This window comes from Danio aesculapii, chromosome 1, assembly GCF_903798145.1.
Source record: "Danio aesculapii chromosome 1, fDanAes4.1, whole genome shotgun sequence".
Classification (NCBI taxonomy): Eukaryota; Metazoa; Chordata; class Actinopteri; order Cypriniformes; family Danionidae; genus Danio; species Danio aesculapii.
The window spans coordinates 16883156-16900114 of NC_079435.1; the positions used below are offsets into that span (position 1 = coordinate 16883156).

The 16959-nt window shown below is 34.7% G+C and overlaps 2 protein-coding genes across 2 annotated transcripts; both read left to right on the plus strand.

The window, feature by feature from the left end:
• The first annotated feature begins 1435 nt into the window (after positions 1 to 1435).
• si:dkey-22i16.9 (uncharacterized) lies at positions 1436 to 10955 on the plus strand. The gene is made up of 6 exons (XM_056456751.1): positions 1436 to 1628; positions 2862 to 2931; positions 3221 to 3538; positions 5068 to 5388; positions 7483 to 7761; positions 7875 to 10955. Exons 2-6 carry the CDS (start codon positions 2877 to 2879, stop codon positions 8225 to 8227), a joined length of 1326 nt encoding a protein of 441 aa, XP_056312726.1. The 5' UTR covers positions 1436 to 1628; positions 2862 to 2876; the 3' UTR covers positions 8228 to 10955.
• A 904-nt stretch (positions 10956 to 11859) lies between these two features.
• On the plus strand, positions 11860 to 14468 carry scpp9 (secretory calcium-binding phosphoprotein 9). The gene is made up of 8 exons (XM_056456649.1): positions 11860 to 11907; positions 12010 to 12024; positions 13138 to 13275; positions 13360 to 13473; positions 13559 to 13624; positions 13717 to 13785; positions 14260 to 14310; positions 14394 to 14468. Exons 1-8 carry the CDS (start codon positions 11860 to 11862, stop codon positions 14439 to 14441), a joined length of 549 nt encoding a protein of 182 aa, XP_056312624.1. The 3' UTR covers positions 14442 to 14468.
• Positions 14469 to 16959: the final 2491 nt, after the last annotated feature.

Genomic DNA, 16959 nt, shown 5'->3' on the forward strand with positions numbered 1-16959 from the left:
TTGTAAAGAAACAAAAATCAAATACTTTTCCTATGATATTTTAGAAAGACATTATATAGGCCCTGATATTCAGGCTATTAAGTTCAGTGGTGGTCAGTTTACTTTTACATCATTAAAAGGGTTTTGTGTCAGTTTGCACGAAGCCATAGGTTATCCAAAATTTTAATTCTGTCATATGTTACTCACAATCCTCTTGTTCCAAATCTATGTCTGTTTTACTGTTAAACTCAAAAGAAGATATTTTGAAGAATGTTAGTAGCATTTGACCATAGTATTTTTTTCACTACTGTGGCAGTCCAGTGACTACTGGTTACCATAGCTGGTTACCCATATTCTTCAATATGGTTTCTTTGGATTTTTTTTTTGTACAACAATTTTGGAAACAGAAAAAAAAAGAACCACCAAAGGGTGAGTAAAATTTCAGTTTGGGGTTAAATGTCCTTTTATAAGACATCAAAAGACTTTTATTTTGATGTCAACAGGCTTTCTTGAAACTCCAAAAGGCTCCGTTCTTCTTCTGGTCACGAAGAAACGCTCTGCACTTGGTCCTACAGTGGATTGAAGAATCCAGACCTGATAAGGTTGTAATATGTACAGATTCCAGAGCTGTTCTAAAAAGTTTAAAAACATTTAAATCGCAATCAAGACAAAACCTAGTAAATGAGGTACTTATATGCTACACACGAATTTGCCAGATTGGGATAAAGGTAATATTTACATGGGTACCAGCACATGTAGGGATTAAAGGAAAGGAAATGAAATTGTGGATAATTTAGCAAGGCAAGCCAGTAGCAGGACAGAAGTAGAAGTATACATAAAAATAAGCAGAAGCTAAAACAGTGATTTGGGAAAAAATTATGGGAAAATGGCACAAAAGTTGGGATGAAGAGAAGAAAGGAAGACATTATAGTATTCAACAGAAGGTTGGGGTAAGGAGGGCTATTGAAAGAAATCGAAAAGAAGAAATGAACATAACTAGGATGAGGATTGGACATTTTAGATTAAACAAGTACTTGCATGTGATAGGTAAACACATATCTGGAAGGTGTGAATATTGTAATATTATTGAATCTGTGGAACGTGGTGCTTGAGTGTAAAAAAATATGACAATGAAAGGATAATGTTAAAAGAAAAATTAAAGGAAATGGGGTTTCAAGGGTGCACCCTAAAGGATATATTAGGAAAAACATCAAGAGACATTAAGTCACAGTTATTATATTTCTTAAAGGTCACTGGTTTAGCAAATAGGATATAGAGTGTTATATGTATAGTTAAGGTATTAAAAGAGTAAAAAGAAGAAATGGGTTGAAAGGGGAATACAAAATAATAGGGGACAGTAGTAATCTCTGTCCTTATTTAGCCCACAGTACAGAAGGGGGCGGTAATGCACTATTAAAGTTGGATGCCAACCGCCATTAAACTTCAAAGAAGAAAAAGGACGCTCTGAACTTTACGGGTTATCTGGAAGATTTTAGATTTAATAGACCTAAAAATCATCAGTTGATGCTTATTACAGTTGTCGTAGCGATAAGACAGTACTTTATCTTACATTCAGTCAAAGTTAAATTTCTGAGATTTTGTATGTTACCGGGACCTTATCGGAGGATATCAACTGCTGAAAACAACAGGTGCGTAAAAGCCAGATGTGTTATGGTATTTGTGACATTCCTCAATTTTACCTGAGCTTTTTATTACCGCTTAAAAAGTTGTTTTAACTCGAGTTTCTCGACAGGCTGCGTGTTATCTACTGCGTCATAAATAATGTACTGAAGGTCACCTTTGTCGACATCTGTCTGTCCACATCTGTCTTCCTTGCGCATCATATCCCTTTGGACACCTTTTACGGTCATCAGCATCTCAAATCCTTAAAAGTTTTTAACATTTTCACAAAAAAAACCATTAACATTTACTAAATTTGCCAATACTTTCTGGATGCAGCCTTTATGATGCAAGCTGAGATTACATCACTCAGAGATGCAATGTCAAACACTATGCACTCAATTAAGCTAATGACGTCACGGTTAGGGGGAGGGTTTGAGGTGGGCGCATAAAAAAGCATTGGATGCAGCTCAGATTGCATCTGCACCAAGTCTAAATTTGACGTTGTTCTCTATTCTGACTGCCGTTATCAATCACACATTATTTCCTTTTTCTGAAAGTCTTGATATAACCATCGTGGAGTTTTTCAGTTATCATTTAAGCAAATAGAATTGTAAAAAAAAAAAAAAAAAAAAAAAATATATATATATATATATATATATATATATATATATATATATATATATATATATTTGCTGTACCTGTCAACATTGGAATGTGAAATAAGGGATACCCTGTCAACGAAAAAAATCCCCAAATTACTAAATATGTTAATCTGGAGCTGTTTCAGTAATATGTTTTATTATTATTACTATTATTATTACTATTATTATTATTATTATTATTATTATTATTGACAACCGATAGAATGTGCCTGGAGAGCAATTAGGGTTTAGGTGCCTTGCTCAAGGGCACCTCAACTGGGCATCAAAGAGAGAGCGAGGGTATCAGAGAGTGTGCCAGCCTTTGGGACCAGGGTTACAAGTCAAACTCACTAACCATTAGGCCACAACTGCGCCTATAAACAGTGTAAAAAAAGAACAAGCATGTGCATTTTAAACCAAATAATTTGTGTGTGTGTGTGTATGTGTTTTTAAAGATTTTGTTATTTAGCATTATCCCTGTTTTTAAAGCTGGACCACTAAAACGTCCAAAATACTTTTATGAAGTGTGGAAGAAACAAAAGTGTCAAAATTATGTTACATATATTTTTTTACATGTATATTTGTTAACATTTGAGGTCCCTGCCCTAAATTTTCCAGGCAGCCACACCAACTATGACACCATTTGGAATCACATGGAGAACATCAGGGTTCTGGTTCTGGTTTTTAGGTATGTTTGGTAAGATGTAGATTGAACTAATATTTAAGTTTGTTTGGATGATCTAAAAACTTTTAATGTGACAAGCAAAAAGGGGGCAACAGTTTTCACACTACTATATATATATATATATATATATATATATATATATATATATATATATATATATATATATATATATATATATGCTATGTGTATATATAAGATTGAAATAAATAAATGTTCTAGTTGGTTTTAAGTATTTTTATTTGTTTTATCTAAGTATGTACATCTAAAGGTTATTTTTTATCTTTTCTGCTAGCAACCTTTCCAAGTGGACTGTCACAACATGTTGCAGTAAAAGTGAAGGATACTGCAGTTCTCTCTTGTAGTGGGACGTGTAATAGAATTCTCACATGGACATTTAAGACTGAAAATGAAGATCTGGATGTTTTAAAATGTGTGCAAGAGACATGCACAGAAGGACACAGCTTTAAGGACAGAGTGAACCTCGTCCATGCAAAGAACCAGCCTGGAAAGCTGTCTCTAATGCTTAATTCTGTTCTATACAATGATGAAGGCTGGTATGTGGTGAAGTGTGATTCAGTATTCCTCTGCCGATTTCGCTTGGAAGCCTTTGGTAAGTTATTATTTTTTAGTTAAGCTTAAAAAAAGTGAGGAATATTTGAAGACAGACCTTTGGATTATTACAAAATGAATGCACACAGCCTTCATGGAGGGGCGATTACACCGCAGGTGTGCATTTTAAAAAAATAATTCAATGGACTGTCAGTTATTCCCCTTATACTATGGTAACAGCAACTACACCTAAAGATGTTGTATTTCAAGACATTTATCATGTTTATGTCCTCAAATAGCTCATTCAGTGTAGTGATATGGAACCGATCACACTGAACATGCTTTTTGTCCAAAAACGCGGGGCGCACCACTGATAAGAAATTTTTATGTCGCTAGGCAGCAACTGAATAAGCTGTCTATTGTGCGCGAGTGTTGCTGTTGATATTGGTATAATTTTAATATTCAATAAAATTGTGATATTCAAGGTTTGTAAAGTCATTCAGCTCCGAATAACTCAAAACAGTAACCATCAGTCTCTCCTTTATCGTCAAAAGTCTCTGTAGTCGTCTTGACAACACAAACACTGCTGTCACCTCAACGGAAACCCCGCCTCTGCTTTCATTTGATTGAAAAATTAAAAGACGTGACAGACGTAACACGATTTTTCGGCTCGACTGCGAGCGCGCAGCAGGTGGTCAAAACACGAGGCGCATAAGCAGCGCGCAAAACACTTACAGCCATTAGTAAATCATTTAAAAAAAGGTGCCTCTCAATGCAAGAAGCACGTTCGGTGTGATCGGCCCCTAATGCAGATTAAGGGGTCAATCACACAGAGCGCGCTTTTATGTTCCAAAAACACAAGGCTTTCTGTCACTAGGCAATGACTGAATCAGCTGTCCGTTGTGCGCGAGAATTGCTGTTGATATAGTTATTATTTTAATATTTAATAATATTTAATAATTATTAAAAATATTTAATAACTGAAAACAGTAATCACTAGTCTGCCCTCTATCTTCAAAAGTCTTCGTAGTCCTCTTCACAACAGAAACACTGCTGTCATCTCAACGGAAACCCCGCCTCTGCTTTCATTTGATTGGAGAATGAAAACGACGATTTTTAAATCATTTAAAAGAGGCGCTTCTCAACGCAAGAAGCGCGTTCAATGTGATCAGCCCCAAAATCTGCCTGGAGCTACTTCAACTGTTTGTTTATCTTAGAATGTCCATCAGCCAATCAGAATCAAGCATTCAACAGTTCCTTGGTGTAAGATTATTGTATAATGGAGACATTTACCAGAAACATAGCTATATATCTATATTAACATCCACATCAGTGTACAATAGGCTTCTGTTATTTATAAGAGTTCATTGGCTTTACAATTGTTAGACCCTTTTGTACTAGACCCTCAAATAGAAAATAAATAATATAATCCATCTGTGCTGTCTTCATTATATTTGTGGAATAAACATTTATTGTAAATGTAGAACCATTTATAATCTTTATCTTCATTGTTATTGTAATATAAATCATCCTTGATGTAAATTAACTGTGATCTCATGCTTTGTTTTTTTGCATCCTTTTATTATTTAGTACCCACTACCATAAACACCACAGTCAGAGGCAATGCCAAGCTACCCTGCTATGCACGTACAGAGAAACAGATTTCTGATGAAACAGTGAATATCCTGTGGAAAAAAGATGACCAAGTGGTGTTTCAAGTTCTAAACGGAAACAAAATATATGGACCAAGATTTCCAGATAGGGCTTCAGTTTCACTAAATGATTATAAGGATGGCGATCTTTCCCTTACAATACACAATGCAACCAAATCAGATGCGGGACTGTACCAATGCTATCACAAACCTTCAGAAGAACATGGGCATCCTGGTGCTGTTACTCTTCATGTTACAGGTTGTGGAATTTACTTACTTAGGGGCCGTTCACACAGAATGTGCTTTTCTAATCCAATTTGCTAGTTTGCTCTTGATTTACGTGTGTGACCATTACGCTCATTCATTCATTTTCCTTTGGCTTAGTCCCTTATTTATTAGGGGTTCCAATTCACCTAGTGCATCTCTTTGGACTGTGGTGGAAACCAAAGCACCCGGATGGTCCCCACCCCGGCCAGATCACACTAATTTGTAACATGATTTCGGCACAATTTCCTTAACGTACGGTGTCGTGGCGAGTCGTAAACTACAAATGGGCATCATGACACAAGATTCAATTGTTTCTTCTGTAATGTGGCATAGTTCATGACAACTGATACCATGTCTGCGGCGCCTCACGACATCATCGCAGAAGTCTAGCATGTTTAAATTTTTCCCCGATCTTCACGACAAGTTCCGTCATGTGGGTGACACTGGACAATAGGAGCACATAATTTATCATTTATATCTGCAGGTTAATGCGTGGGTCAGGTAATAAAAAAATAGGCTGCATATTTACTCATGGGTGGGTCGCGGGTGGATAAGATTAATCATTGGTTATGCAAACTTTTACTACTTTCTCTAAAATATTAAAGTGTTTTAAGCAATTTTATTTGACAGACTGGCACAAATATGCAGACATCTTCATTCTCACAATGAGTTTCTGAGTTCTCTCAGCCTTCCAACAGAGTTCTATTCTCCGAAGGAATCTGGAAACACGTTCAGTGCTGCTAATACATTGTAAAAGCATGACTTGCTTAATTAAATTTCTTAATTAAACTAATTAAATTGAAACTCACCTTCAATGGGTGATTTTGTCATTAAAAATGAAAACAGTATAGACTTCTTTAAAAAAAATTTAATATTTCACTTTAATTTCATTTAGGCTAGATTTTATTTTATTTACCAAACCAGTTTGTGCTTTGGTGCTGAAGCATATAGCGGACTGGTTAGCACATCTCAGATGATATTCGTTATTCCAGTAGATAACTGACCAACAAAAAATACATAAAAATGAAGATAAAATTATACAAAACAAAATTTGTTTAAAAAAGTTTTTCCCAAGAAAATATATGAATTAAATTTTTGTTTGTGCCTGTTTACTACTCAACTGTGCAGGTGGATGATTTGTTTTGCTCCATTGAAAATAAGCATTTAATTAATGCTTCACTGTGATTGTTGTATCACAAACCTCTTTCATATATTTGCTATTTTTTTTTAAATATGTCATTATTTTTGTCTTGAGCGTCTAATTTGTCCTTGGTGCTTATGTGCTTTAATTTTTTCCATCTCACTCGTGGCAAGTTCAGGCGAGGGAGTGTTTAATAAGCAACTCATGGCTGGAAAATATACATTTAGATTTAAAAGAAAATACCTTTATATTAAAGAGGAATATAAGTTTGATACTATCAATGTTATAACAAAGCCCTTAAATAATGTAGCCTAGTTGTCAGCAAGTATCAGTGTTTATTGAAATTGACATAAGAATAAAGAAAATTGAAATTAATGATTAGATAATATTATAGCAACACTCGTGACTGCTTTGGGAAATAACGCTCATCGTAGACATCATGGGATGACTGATCGTGAAGGAAAGTGTAGTCTGGCACATTTGTTACCCATGACAAATCAAGATTTTATCAAGACAAAATCACATAATCTGACATAGTGACTTTCGGAACCGACTTTCGTAAAATTGTGTGATCTGATCTGGGCTTTATTTGGAGCATTGTGTTTTTAAAAAGACATCAAGTTAATAGAATTGTAACTTTTACAAGCTGTGCTGGTCATCAATGTCAGTTTCAAAGCAGTAGACCAATAAGAACAACTCGCATGGCAGGCATTGTGAGCTGCTGTTTACTGTAGCAAGTTGGCATGACAGCTGTTTTGTTTGAAGGCAACATGGCGGAGAAGATATTTAAAAAAAAAAAAAAAAAAACATTCAAAAAAATATATATATACCTAAAAGCTGCGTCTCATGTTTTAGCAAATTCTGTGTGAATAGCCCCTCACGGTGCTGCTTTATTTTCCAGAAAAAGAAACATTTGTTTAACTGAAATCTATAATTATTTTTCAGCTCATGAAATATTCTGGACAAAAAAGTTTGGTGAAAATCTCCCTCTTCACCTGTTCGGCTCAGACGTGACGATTTCTTTCATTGGATCTGATGAGTCTGAAAAGCAGGTTTGCACTGTGATGGGAAACAGCCCTACATGTTCATCTGACTACATTAACAGAGTGTCTGTCATAAATGACACTCTGGTGCTGAGTGGATTAACATCCGCTGATGAAGGAATATTTACGGTGAAAGACAAGATGGATGAAGTCATTGCTGTCAATACTGTCACGGTGGAGGGTAAGATTTAAATCAACTATCATTTGTTTGCTGGATTAATTACCTGTTTTTTAAGTCTAAATATTTACTTTGCTTTACGTTTCAAACTATTCTCCTTTGTGTGTCATCCACAGATGCAGACAAACGTTTCCGCGTATCCCTGTTTGTATATGCTGTTTTCATTCTCAGTTGCATTGGTCTGGGGTTTCTGTATAAATTCTATAGAACATCTCCAGTGACAGATGATGATAATGTAGGAGACTCTACTGTGAATATGGATGATCTGAGACAGCCTGCATACACCAGAGTGCCAGAGCAAGAGACCAGCCCACAAATTTTAGAATGTGAAGTTCGTCCTCACACACCTGTAGAGGAGACCATGACTGAGCCTGAAAGGTGTACTAAGAAGCTGAACAACACTGAAGAAGAGGAATCTATTGGCCAAATAGACACTGAAATTAGCAATCCCCTAAATGATCAGTCATAGAGTGTCCTTACTAACTCTCCTGTGAAACAATTTGTTACCTAATGCAAGTAGTGTTCACTAATTTTGGCCAAAATATTATTACTTTGGCAATATGTTTACAGATTCTTGACCTATTAGGGTCTCTTGAGGGATCATGTTTGGTTTAGGTTGAGAATACGTCTTTGCATCAGGTGCTCTTGTATTATGGCCATATACATATTTGTAGTTTGTTCTAACATTAGCTTTTCATAGAGAAGGGAATGTGTGGGTCGTGATTAAATGTTTTTGTTTCCAATATACATTTCAAGAGTTCCCACTTAGATATGCTTTGCGTTAATAGCAGGTTTGGCATGCAGTCCTGGGGGAGAACCCCGAGCTCGGTGATACTTGAGCCGATAGTTCCCGTCCAGTCAATTAGTTCATAAGGGGATCCGAGATCAGTTAGGTCTCGAGAGCTCCCCCTTAGAAAAGGGAGGAAAAGGAGGAGATGGGGTGGAGGGGGGATTCTTCCAAAAACGAAGAGAGTAGTAGGGAAAAACAATCCATTTATTGTAAGCTAGGATCCTTCTGATTGGATGATTACAGATGAGCAGCCAGTCATGCTCAATCATATCACGTGCTCCTCTCGAAAATAGTTGATAAAACTTTACTTCTAGGATTCATTTCAAATGATTATAGTGTTTGGTCAAATGAAGTCATTTTCTAGTTTCTATAGAGCTTTTGCAATGGACATTATGTCAATGCAGATCAATGCAGCTTTACATGGATGGAAAAAAAGAGGGATTTGCTCTTCAGTGTTTGGACTTTCAGCACTGAAAATTAAACCACACTGAACTGAACTAAATTGAACTTCAATTCTGAAAACTGGGCTGACAAAGTTTCAATTTACTAGGACTTCTATGTTAAGCTGCTTTGACACAATCTACATTATAAAAGCGCTATAGAACTAGAGATGGATTGAATTAAATATTGTGGAACATTTCAACATATCAGACAGGAAGCAGAGTGGTGGAAAATGCTGGTGTAGTTCTAGCTAGATTAAAACATCTGGCAACATAAATGATTGACCCATACTAGTTTCCCTGTAATATCCCTGTAATTAAGATATTCATTTAGACGCATCATAAAGAAGTGCTTGTTCAGTTTAATTCTGATACATTCTGTTGTCACTATTTTAGTTTTTCGGGAGATGGAGAATTTTTGCAGTTTGGGGCTTGTTGTTTGGGCTTGAGGTGTAGATAGTGATGTATTTGTCATATTTCAATTTCAAATTGTTTGGTTGATTTATTTCAGTTTTATGGGCGGCACGGTGGCTCGCTGGGTAGCACTGTCCCCTCACAGCAAAGAAGGTTGATGATTTGAGTCCTGGTTGGGTCAGTTGGCGTTTCTGTGTGGAGTTTGTATGTTCTCCTTGTGTTCGTGTAGGTTCAGGTGCTCCAGTTTCCCCCACAGTCCAAAGACTTAAGTGAGTCATGATTAATACCTCTTTTTGCTGATTTTTGTTATGTAATTAGTTCATAGTGTTTAGTTGTTTACATTTCATAGGATTTCTGCACTTTTTCTTGTTAAGCTTTGAAGCACTGCTTTCCCCCTATTATTAATAAGCTTTTCATAATTGCAGTGTTGCCAGGCCTACTTATGTGCATCATAGAGATTGTTTGAGCCAAAACCTCAAAGACCAGGTTGCAATATTTATTTCATTAGTTTTGTAGTGTTATATTTATACTGTTTTTGTTAGATCTGACAACCCATTATTTTAGACTTGTCCTTCATGCCATATGATTCTTTGCACCTTACATACATTCATTTGTAATAGATATTTACATTTATCATTGGCAACTTTTTTTTTTTTATTGTATTTTGCTATTATTTTCTTGCAATGTGCCAACTAACAAATGACATCCGCTGCATAAAACATGTGCTGGATAGGTTGGCGGTTCATTCCGCTGTGGCGAACCCGGATTAATAAAGGGACTAAGCCGACAAGAAAATAAATGTTATTTCACTTTTGTAAACTGACCTCTTTATCCACGGAATGAAATTAAGCTTTAAACTGTGAACTGACAATCAAATTTTGCTGCTATGAATAAATGGCCACTATTAGGGGAGTTACTGCCCGCAATTTGTCACTATTTTCTCCCCCAACAATGATGCCCCTGGATAACATTAGTTTTAAGGGTACTTATGGAACAATATGCTAATCTGAGCCAGTAAACAATACAATATGTGAAACACAAATGGAATGCACTTATTTACCTCCAGAGCTCAGGGATGCACAATTTAGTATAATTATATACCATTTATCGTTATATATCCTTAGTTAGACCACTGATAAAATGCATTGTAAGGCGGCCAAATGTGTAACAGTATTCAATTCACAAATCCTTACAGAAACCAAGCAAATAGACAGAATCACAATAGTTTCGATGTTTTACAGCAACTTCAAATTGGCCCTATTCATGATGTTTACATGACATTTGTTTAGAGTCAGACATGTTGGGACTGCACAATTGTTATTCTCACCAACATGAAGCCATCTCTCAAATGATGTCATATTCTCCCAAGCTGGAACCCATGTGCTTTACTGCTGATTCTGTTTAAGCATTACTATGCACTTTTTCTTGTTACTCTAAACCTTTTTTATTTGTTTGTACTGTTTATAAGCTCTTTGTACTTTCTTTTTAGCTTACTTGTAACCTTTAAGAGGGAGGTCGTTTTATTGTTACTTAATAAAATGTTTTAAAATTAACTCTTGAATGTCTGTGTATTTTATAAGCAACATTTTCTGAATAATTCATCAAATCTACCAAACATTTATGAGCTTTCTGTACACTGACTGTGCTATTATGATCTTTTGAGATTACATAAACCAACAGTTAGACATATTACATGATTACCCACCAACTCAGTTTATTTTGTTCAAATATTCTCAAATTTAAGTTACAAAAATGTAAAAATATGTGAGAATGAGTGTATTATATCAACATATTTAATCGTTAAACCAATAACATGTTTTAAGTTGTGATTTACACAATTTTAATCGAATCTATATCAAAGCAACCTATATATTCAAACACAAATTTTATTGCTAAATCGTCAACCCCCCCCATCTAAAAACATTGCAATCAATGCCTCCTGACAGGTTTTCAGTTTTGACCACATTTATGACATCATGCTCTATAGGTCTGACGTTTGTTGACTATATGACAACGCAAATGATCTAAGACCTAAGACATTCAGACCAGGAGATTATAACACAAACCATGTTTTCATTTAGGCCAAGACCACATTTCTGTTTTCATGTGTCTGTACAGGTTGTGTGACTTATGTGTACATTTAAAAAAAACTCCAATAAGCCTCAAATTCTGCCTGAAGGTACCCCAGTGGTTAACCTGAAAATATCCAAATACATTAACTAATGCTTCCTAATGCCCTGCTGATGCTCAACACAGCTGGATTAGTGTTGAGCTGTTATTGGCTGAACTAGATCATTCAGCTCAATAAAAGGCCTTGGAGATCTGCTATACTGTACACTTCTGGAGTGAGAAACAGGTGGGTGCCGACAACATTTCCACTTCTGAAACGGCATATTTAGGCAACATGAATGTCTATAATCAAATATATTTGATTGTATTTTTTTTTTAGATTGCACAATGAAGAACTTCTTTGCAACCTTTATGGTACTAAGCATAATTGCTCACGTGAGTACACTGATTTAATGTGATCTGTTCATTTTATTATGCAATTTTATTTATTTATTTCACCCACCTATGCATTAATCCCTTTCATTTTTTCTTTTTTAGGCCACCTCAGCAAAGGTAAGTTCATTTATATCGTTGGATTTTTCTATTTCGAAACTTTGAATTTTTATTTGTAAGAATGAATGAATTCGCCAGCCTATTTATACTTGTTATAGTTTTATAGTATTCTGAATTAATGTGACCTAGAAATAATAAATACACACCTCATTAGTGGCCAGGACAACCTGTCACTTAGATGAACTCGACCAATAGTAATCTGGCGATCAAATCAATTTCCAACTGACAACATTAAAGGGATAGTTTATCCAAAAAATAAAAAATTACTCACTATTTACCCATCTTTAAGAGGTTTTAAAAATTTATGAGTTTCTTTATTCTGTTAAACACAAAAAAAGTTATTTTGAAGAAAGCTGAAAACCTGTAACCATTGACTTACATAGTAGAAAGTTCCAAATATCATCCTTTGTGTTCAGTCAGCCCAATCTCACAAGGAAATGTAACTGTTTAACATATTATTAGACAAGTGCACAATTTATACAAATTCATTTATTTTTTAAATTCGTATGAGACTGTATGGGTGTAATGGGGGCGAATTGGGTAGAACCATGGCCTCACAGCAAGATGGTCGCAAGATGGCCGGCTGGGTCAGTTGGCATTTCTGTGTGATTGTATTGGAAATTGGGCAAATCCTATTAAAATTTACAAATGAGATTGTATGATTTAGCCTAGCCCGTAACTCATAAAGATATAAACTGTCCTGAGATTGCACTAGTTCAACAGAAGGAAAAATCAGTTTGGAAACAAGTAAAGGGAGAGTAAAATAATAACAGAATCTTTGAATAAACTATCCCTTTAAGTCCGTCCATACTTTTTTTTAAATTTTCCAAGTAGTCCCAGTAAAAATAATATAATAATAATAAAACACCCCCATATGGCTCCCATTTGCTTATTTTTTTCTCTGTTCTCTGTAAATTCCTTCTGGGTGGTCTTTCACAACGTAAAAAGAACCGTCTGGCAATGTTCTCCTAACCTAGAGGGAACGTTCTGTTTACGTAAAGAAAGATTTGGCTACCGAACCATTTCAGTCAGATATAATCGGGGAAGAAAGCACTATCATCAAACTTCTATTCAATGCTGATTTAAGTTGTTTCCCCTGATGCTGCACAACAGAAGCTACTTGTGGTCAACGGTCTGAATGGTGGTCTGCTTACTGGTGTAAATGGAGTGAACCCTCTGCTGCTGGGTGGTCTGAACCCACCTGTGCTAGCTGGAGGTGCTGCGGTTATAGGACAGCCTCCTATTCCACAGGTACTGTATGAATGAACGGTTAACAACCACTAGTCATGTCCCGATGTCCTGCGCAGTTTATTTAATCACCCCCATGTCCTCCAGTTTCTCCCCGCGGCTGCTCTTCCTCCATATGTGCTTCAGCCTCCAGTGGCTCCGGTTCCTTTCGGCCTCCCGAACGCTGGAGCTCTGCCCTACCCCTTCCCTCCCGCAAATGGGGTACAGTTTTCACCCATAATATTTGAAATAATGCTTGTTTCTCATCTAATACGAGGTAGTGTTTTGACTTTGTTCTGATAAACAGGGCTTGCCGTATTTCGTGGCTGGACTTCCGAATCAACCTGCTGTAATTCCTCAGCAACAAGTTGCGGTACAAAACAAAATCGTCTAGTTGCTTGTAGTATTTATATGATGTAAATGGTTTATAATAGTGTTCATGAAACGATTTTGTAATTTATTTAGGCTGGACAAGGTACTGCTGGAAATAATCAAGCTGTTGGGGTGCCACAAGGCCCACTGGGGAGATTTAAGGTAACAGTCAGGCCTATCTTTTATGATGCAATTATATTTGATTTCTTTGTAATATATGTTTTTATGTTACATATACATACATAATGTTATTTTTTAAATATATTTAAAGCACTTTAAAAGTGTCTTTTATTTTATTTAGTCCACCCCCACCCTCATAACATGTGACAGAAATCTTCATCAAAATGTATAATCTGTATTATGAGTGTTGTTATGGTTAATATATAATTTTCCTGGAACATTAAAAAGCATCACAATGTTTATTTGTTCACAGTATTTGTTTTATTTATGAACATTTATGTGATAAAAGATTTACTCAAAATATCTTCTGTGAAAACTTTTGGTTCATTATTTTAACTAAGTGATAGATAGATAGATAGATAGATAGATAGATAGATAGATAGATAGATAGATAGATAGATAGATAGATAGATAGATCATTTCGAAGCATTTCTTCTATTCTTCTTTTCTCCTCAGCGATCGTTCCTCAGAAGGACCACAGCAAGATCACCTGTCTCAGTCACCCAGGTGAGCAGGAAACATCATTTTAAATCTTTATGATACACAGCCAATGGTATATTAAAATATAATTCTGACTTTCTCATCTGCAGATGCCTGCTCAGCTCAGCCCTACTGTGTCTGGAAATACAGTTGGCTAAATCATCAGATATTTTTGAGTAACTGAGGTGTGTTTTATGATATTGTTGACAGACATAAATATTAATGGGCAATAATTGTAATAGTAAATAATCATTGGCTGTGAAAATGATTGAATTTGTTTCTTTTCACAGGTACTTTCATAAGATCACTACTAAAATGTACTTTTTATGTCCTTGTTTAAAATAAATATATATAGTGTAGATTTCTTTATGCAGCTAGGCCTAATTTTCTAACACTTTGCCTTATTTTGATACATTGTGAACATTTGTATTAAATGTTTATACTGAGTGCTGAATAAAATGTGATAGTTTGTTGCAAATGTGAACTCGTCTCATTTTATGCCCTGCTAATCATATTCCCACAAATAATCATACGTAAAAAATTATCATACAATCATATAGCCACGATTTCAAATGAAAAGTTTATTTACTGTAAGAAATCTTGGTTACCTTAAAAGCTTAATCAAATCAACCTTATGAGTCCATTGAACTTATATTATGTTAAACTGACTTAAAACAGCTTGCATAGCTTATGAAATTAAGTTAGAACATGATTAACTTAGTTTACTAAGTTCCAATGATCTAAAAACATTCTGTCAGGACTAATGGATCATAACATTTTTTACAGTGTTGTTTTATCGCCATCTGCTGGTAACTGATGCTTTCATGAAGCAAAAAGGGAAAATACAGCATGCAGACCATACTTTAGTATTGGTCATTCAAACATCCATTTTAAATGAATAATGTAATTCTTATATAAAATATATTGATATCATCGTTCAGGCAACGCTTTCATGATGATCTATTAAAAGATGTTTCTGCATCCTCAGTACTTCACTGCAAACAGTTTTTTGATGAGGGTTTTGGTCCAAATACAGAAACACACAACAATTATTATAAGAATGTTGAAACTGTGGTTGTTTCTGAAATCATTGTATAAACACAAAATTGCATCAGGGCAAAAAAAGTAAAACTCTTTAAACTTAAAGAAACACAAAATAACCAAAAATAGATTAAACAATGTAACTCAAACTTAAAACTAAATGTAACAAATTTCAAATGAAAAATAATTAATTAAATGTACAGCTATAGAAATTTTATCAAAATAAATGCTTTCATCTGTTATTAAAAATCAGGGTTATTCCATCAGAAATATAGATTTCTTTTCCTGTATGAACCACTGTCAATGAAATTGAAAATAAACTAGTCTGAAAACATGCCACGTTCAGTTTTTATGACCATTTTTTGCTCTAAATTAAAGTGTTTATTAATTTGCTCTAAATTAAAGTCTTTAACTTTTTTTTTATTAGTTTGCAGAACAAAACAAAAATTGTTTTATTGAAACACCTAACAATAAATCATATCATAAATAATCCCCAAAAATTCCATCAGTCTCTCTTTCTTTCTCTCTTTATAGCAATACATACGTATATATGTATGTATTTATACAGTTGAAGTCAGAATTATTAGCCCCCCTGAATTATTAACCCCGTTTATTTTTTTCCCCATTTTCTGTTTAATAGAGAGATTTTTTTCAACACATTTCTAAACATAATAGTTTTAATAACACATTTCTAATAGCTGACTTATTTTATCTTTGCCATGATGACAGTAAATAATATTTGACCTGTTTTTCAAGACACTTCTATACAGCTTAAAGTGACATTTAAAGGCTTAACTAGGTTAATTAGGTTAACTAAGCAGGTTAGGGTATTTCGGCAAGTTATTGTATAATGATGGTTTGTTCTGTAGACAGTCGAAAACTATATAGCTTAAAGGGGTTAATTAAACTTAAAATGGTTGTTAAAAAATTAAAAACGGCTTTTATTCTGGCCAAAATAAAACAAATAAGACTTACTCTAGAAGAACAAATATTATCAGACATACTGTGAAAATTTCTTTGCTCTGTTAAACATCATTTGAGAAATATTTAAAAAAGGGGGGCTAGTAATTCTGACTTCAACTGTATATATATATATATATATATATATATATATATATATATATATATATATATATATATATATATATATATATATATATATATATATATATATATATATATATATATGTGTGTGTGTGTGTATGTACAACAGTTCTGGCTGGTTCTGGAATATGATCGGCTAATAGTTGTGTGATTTTATGCAATATCAGAACTCGTACAGTCTTTTCACTTTTTTGTATTACTCCGCCCACATAGAGTGACAGCAGATCAACAGAGTCAGTACAGTTTGATGCAGTTGTTTTAATTGTTCAATTATTCAAAAACTTCTAACTTTATGGAGGTCTATTTAGGGTGCTCTCTCTCTCTCTCTCTCTCTCTCTCTCTCTCTCTCTCTCTCTCTCTCTCTCTCTCTCTCTCTCTCACACACCACACACACACACACACACAAACTTAGACAGCTGTCTTTATGAGGACCATGTTAGACTAAGTTGATATCTATAATGTACAGAGACTCCATGTATTTTGTCATCTTCCCCCAACCATATGCCTAAACCCAAACATGGAAACATTCTG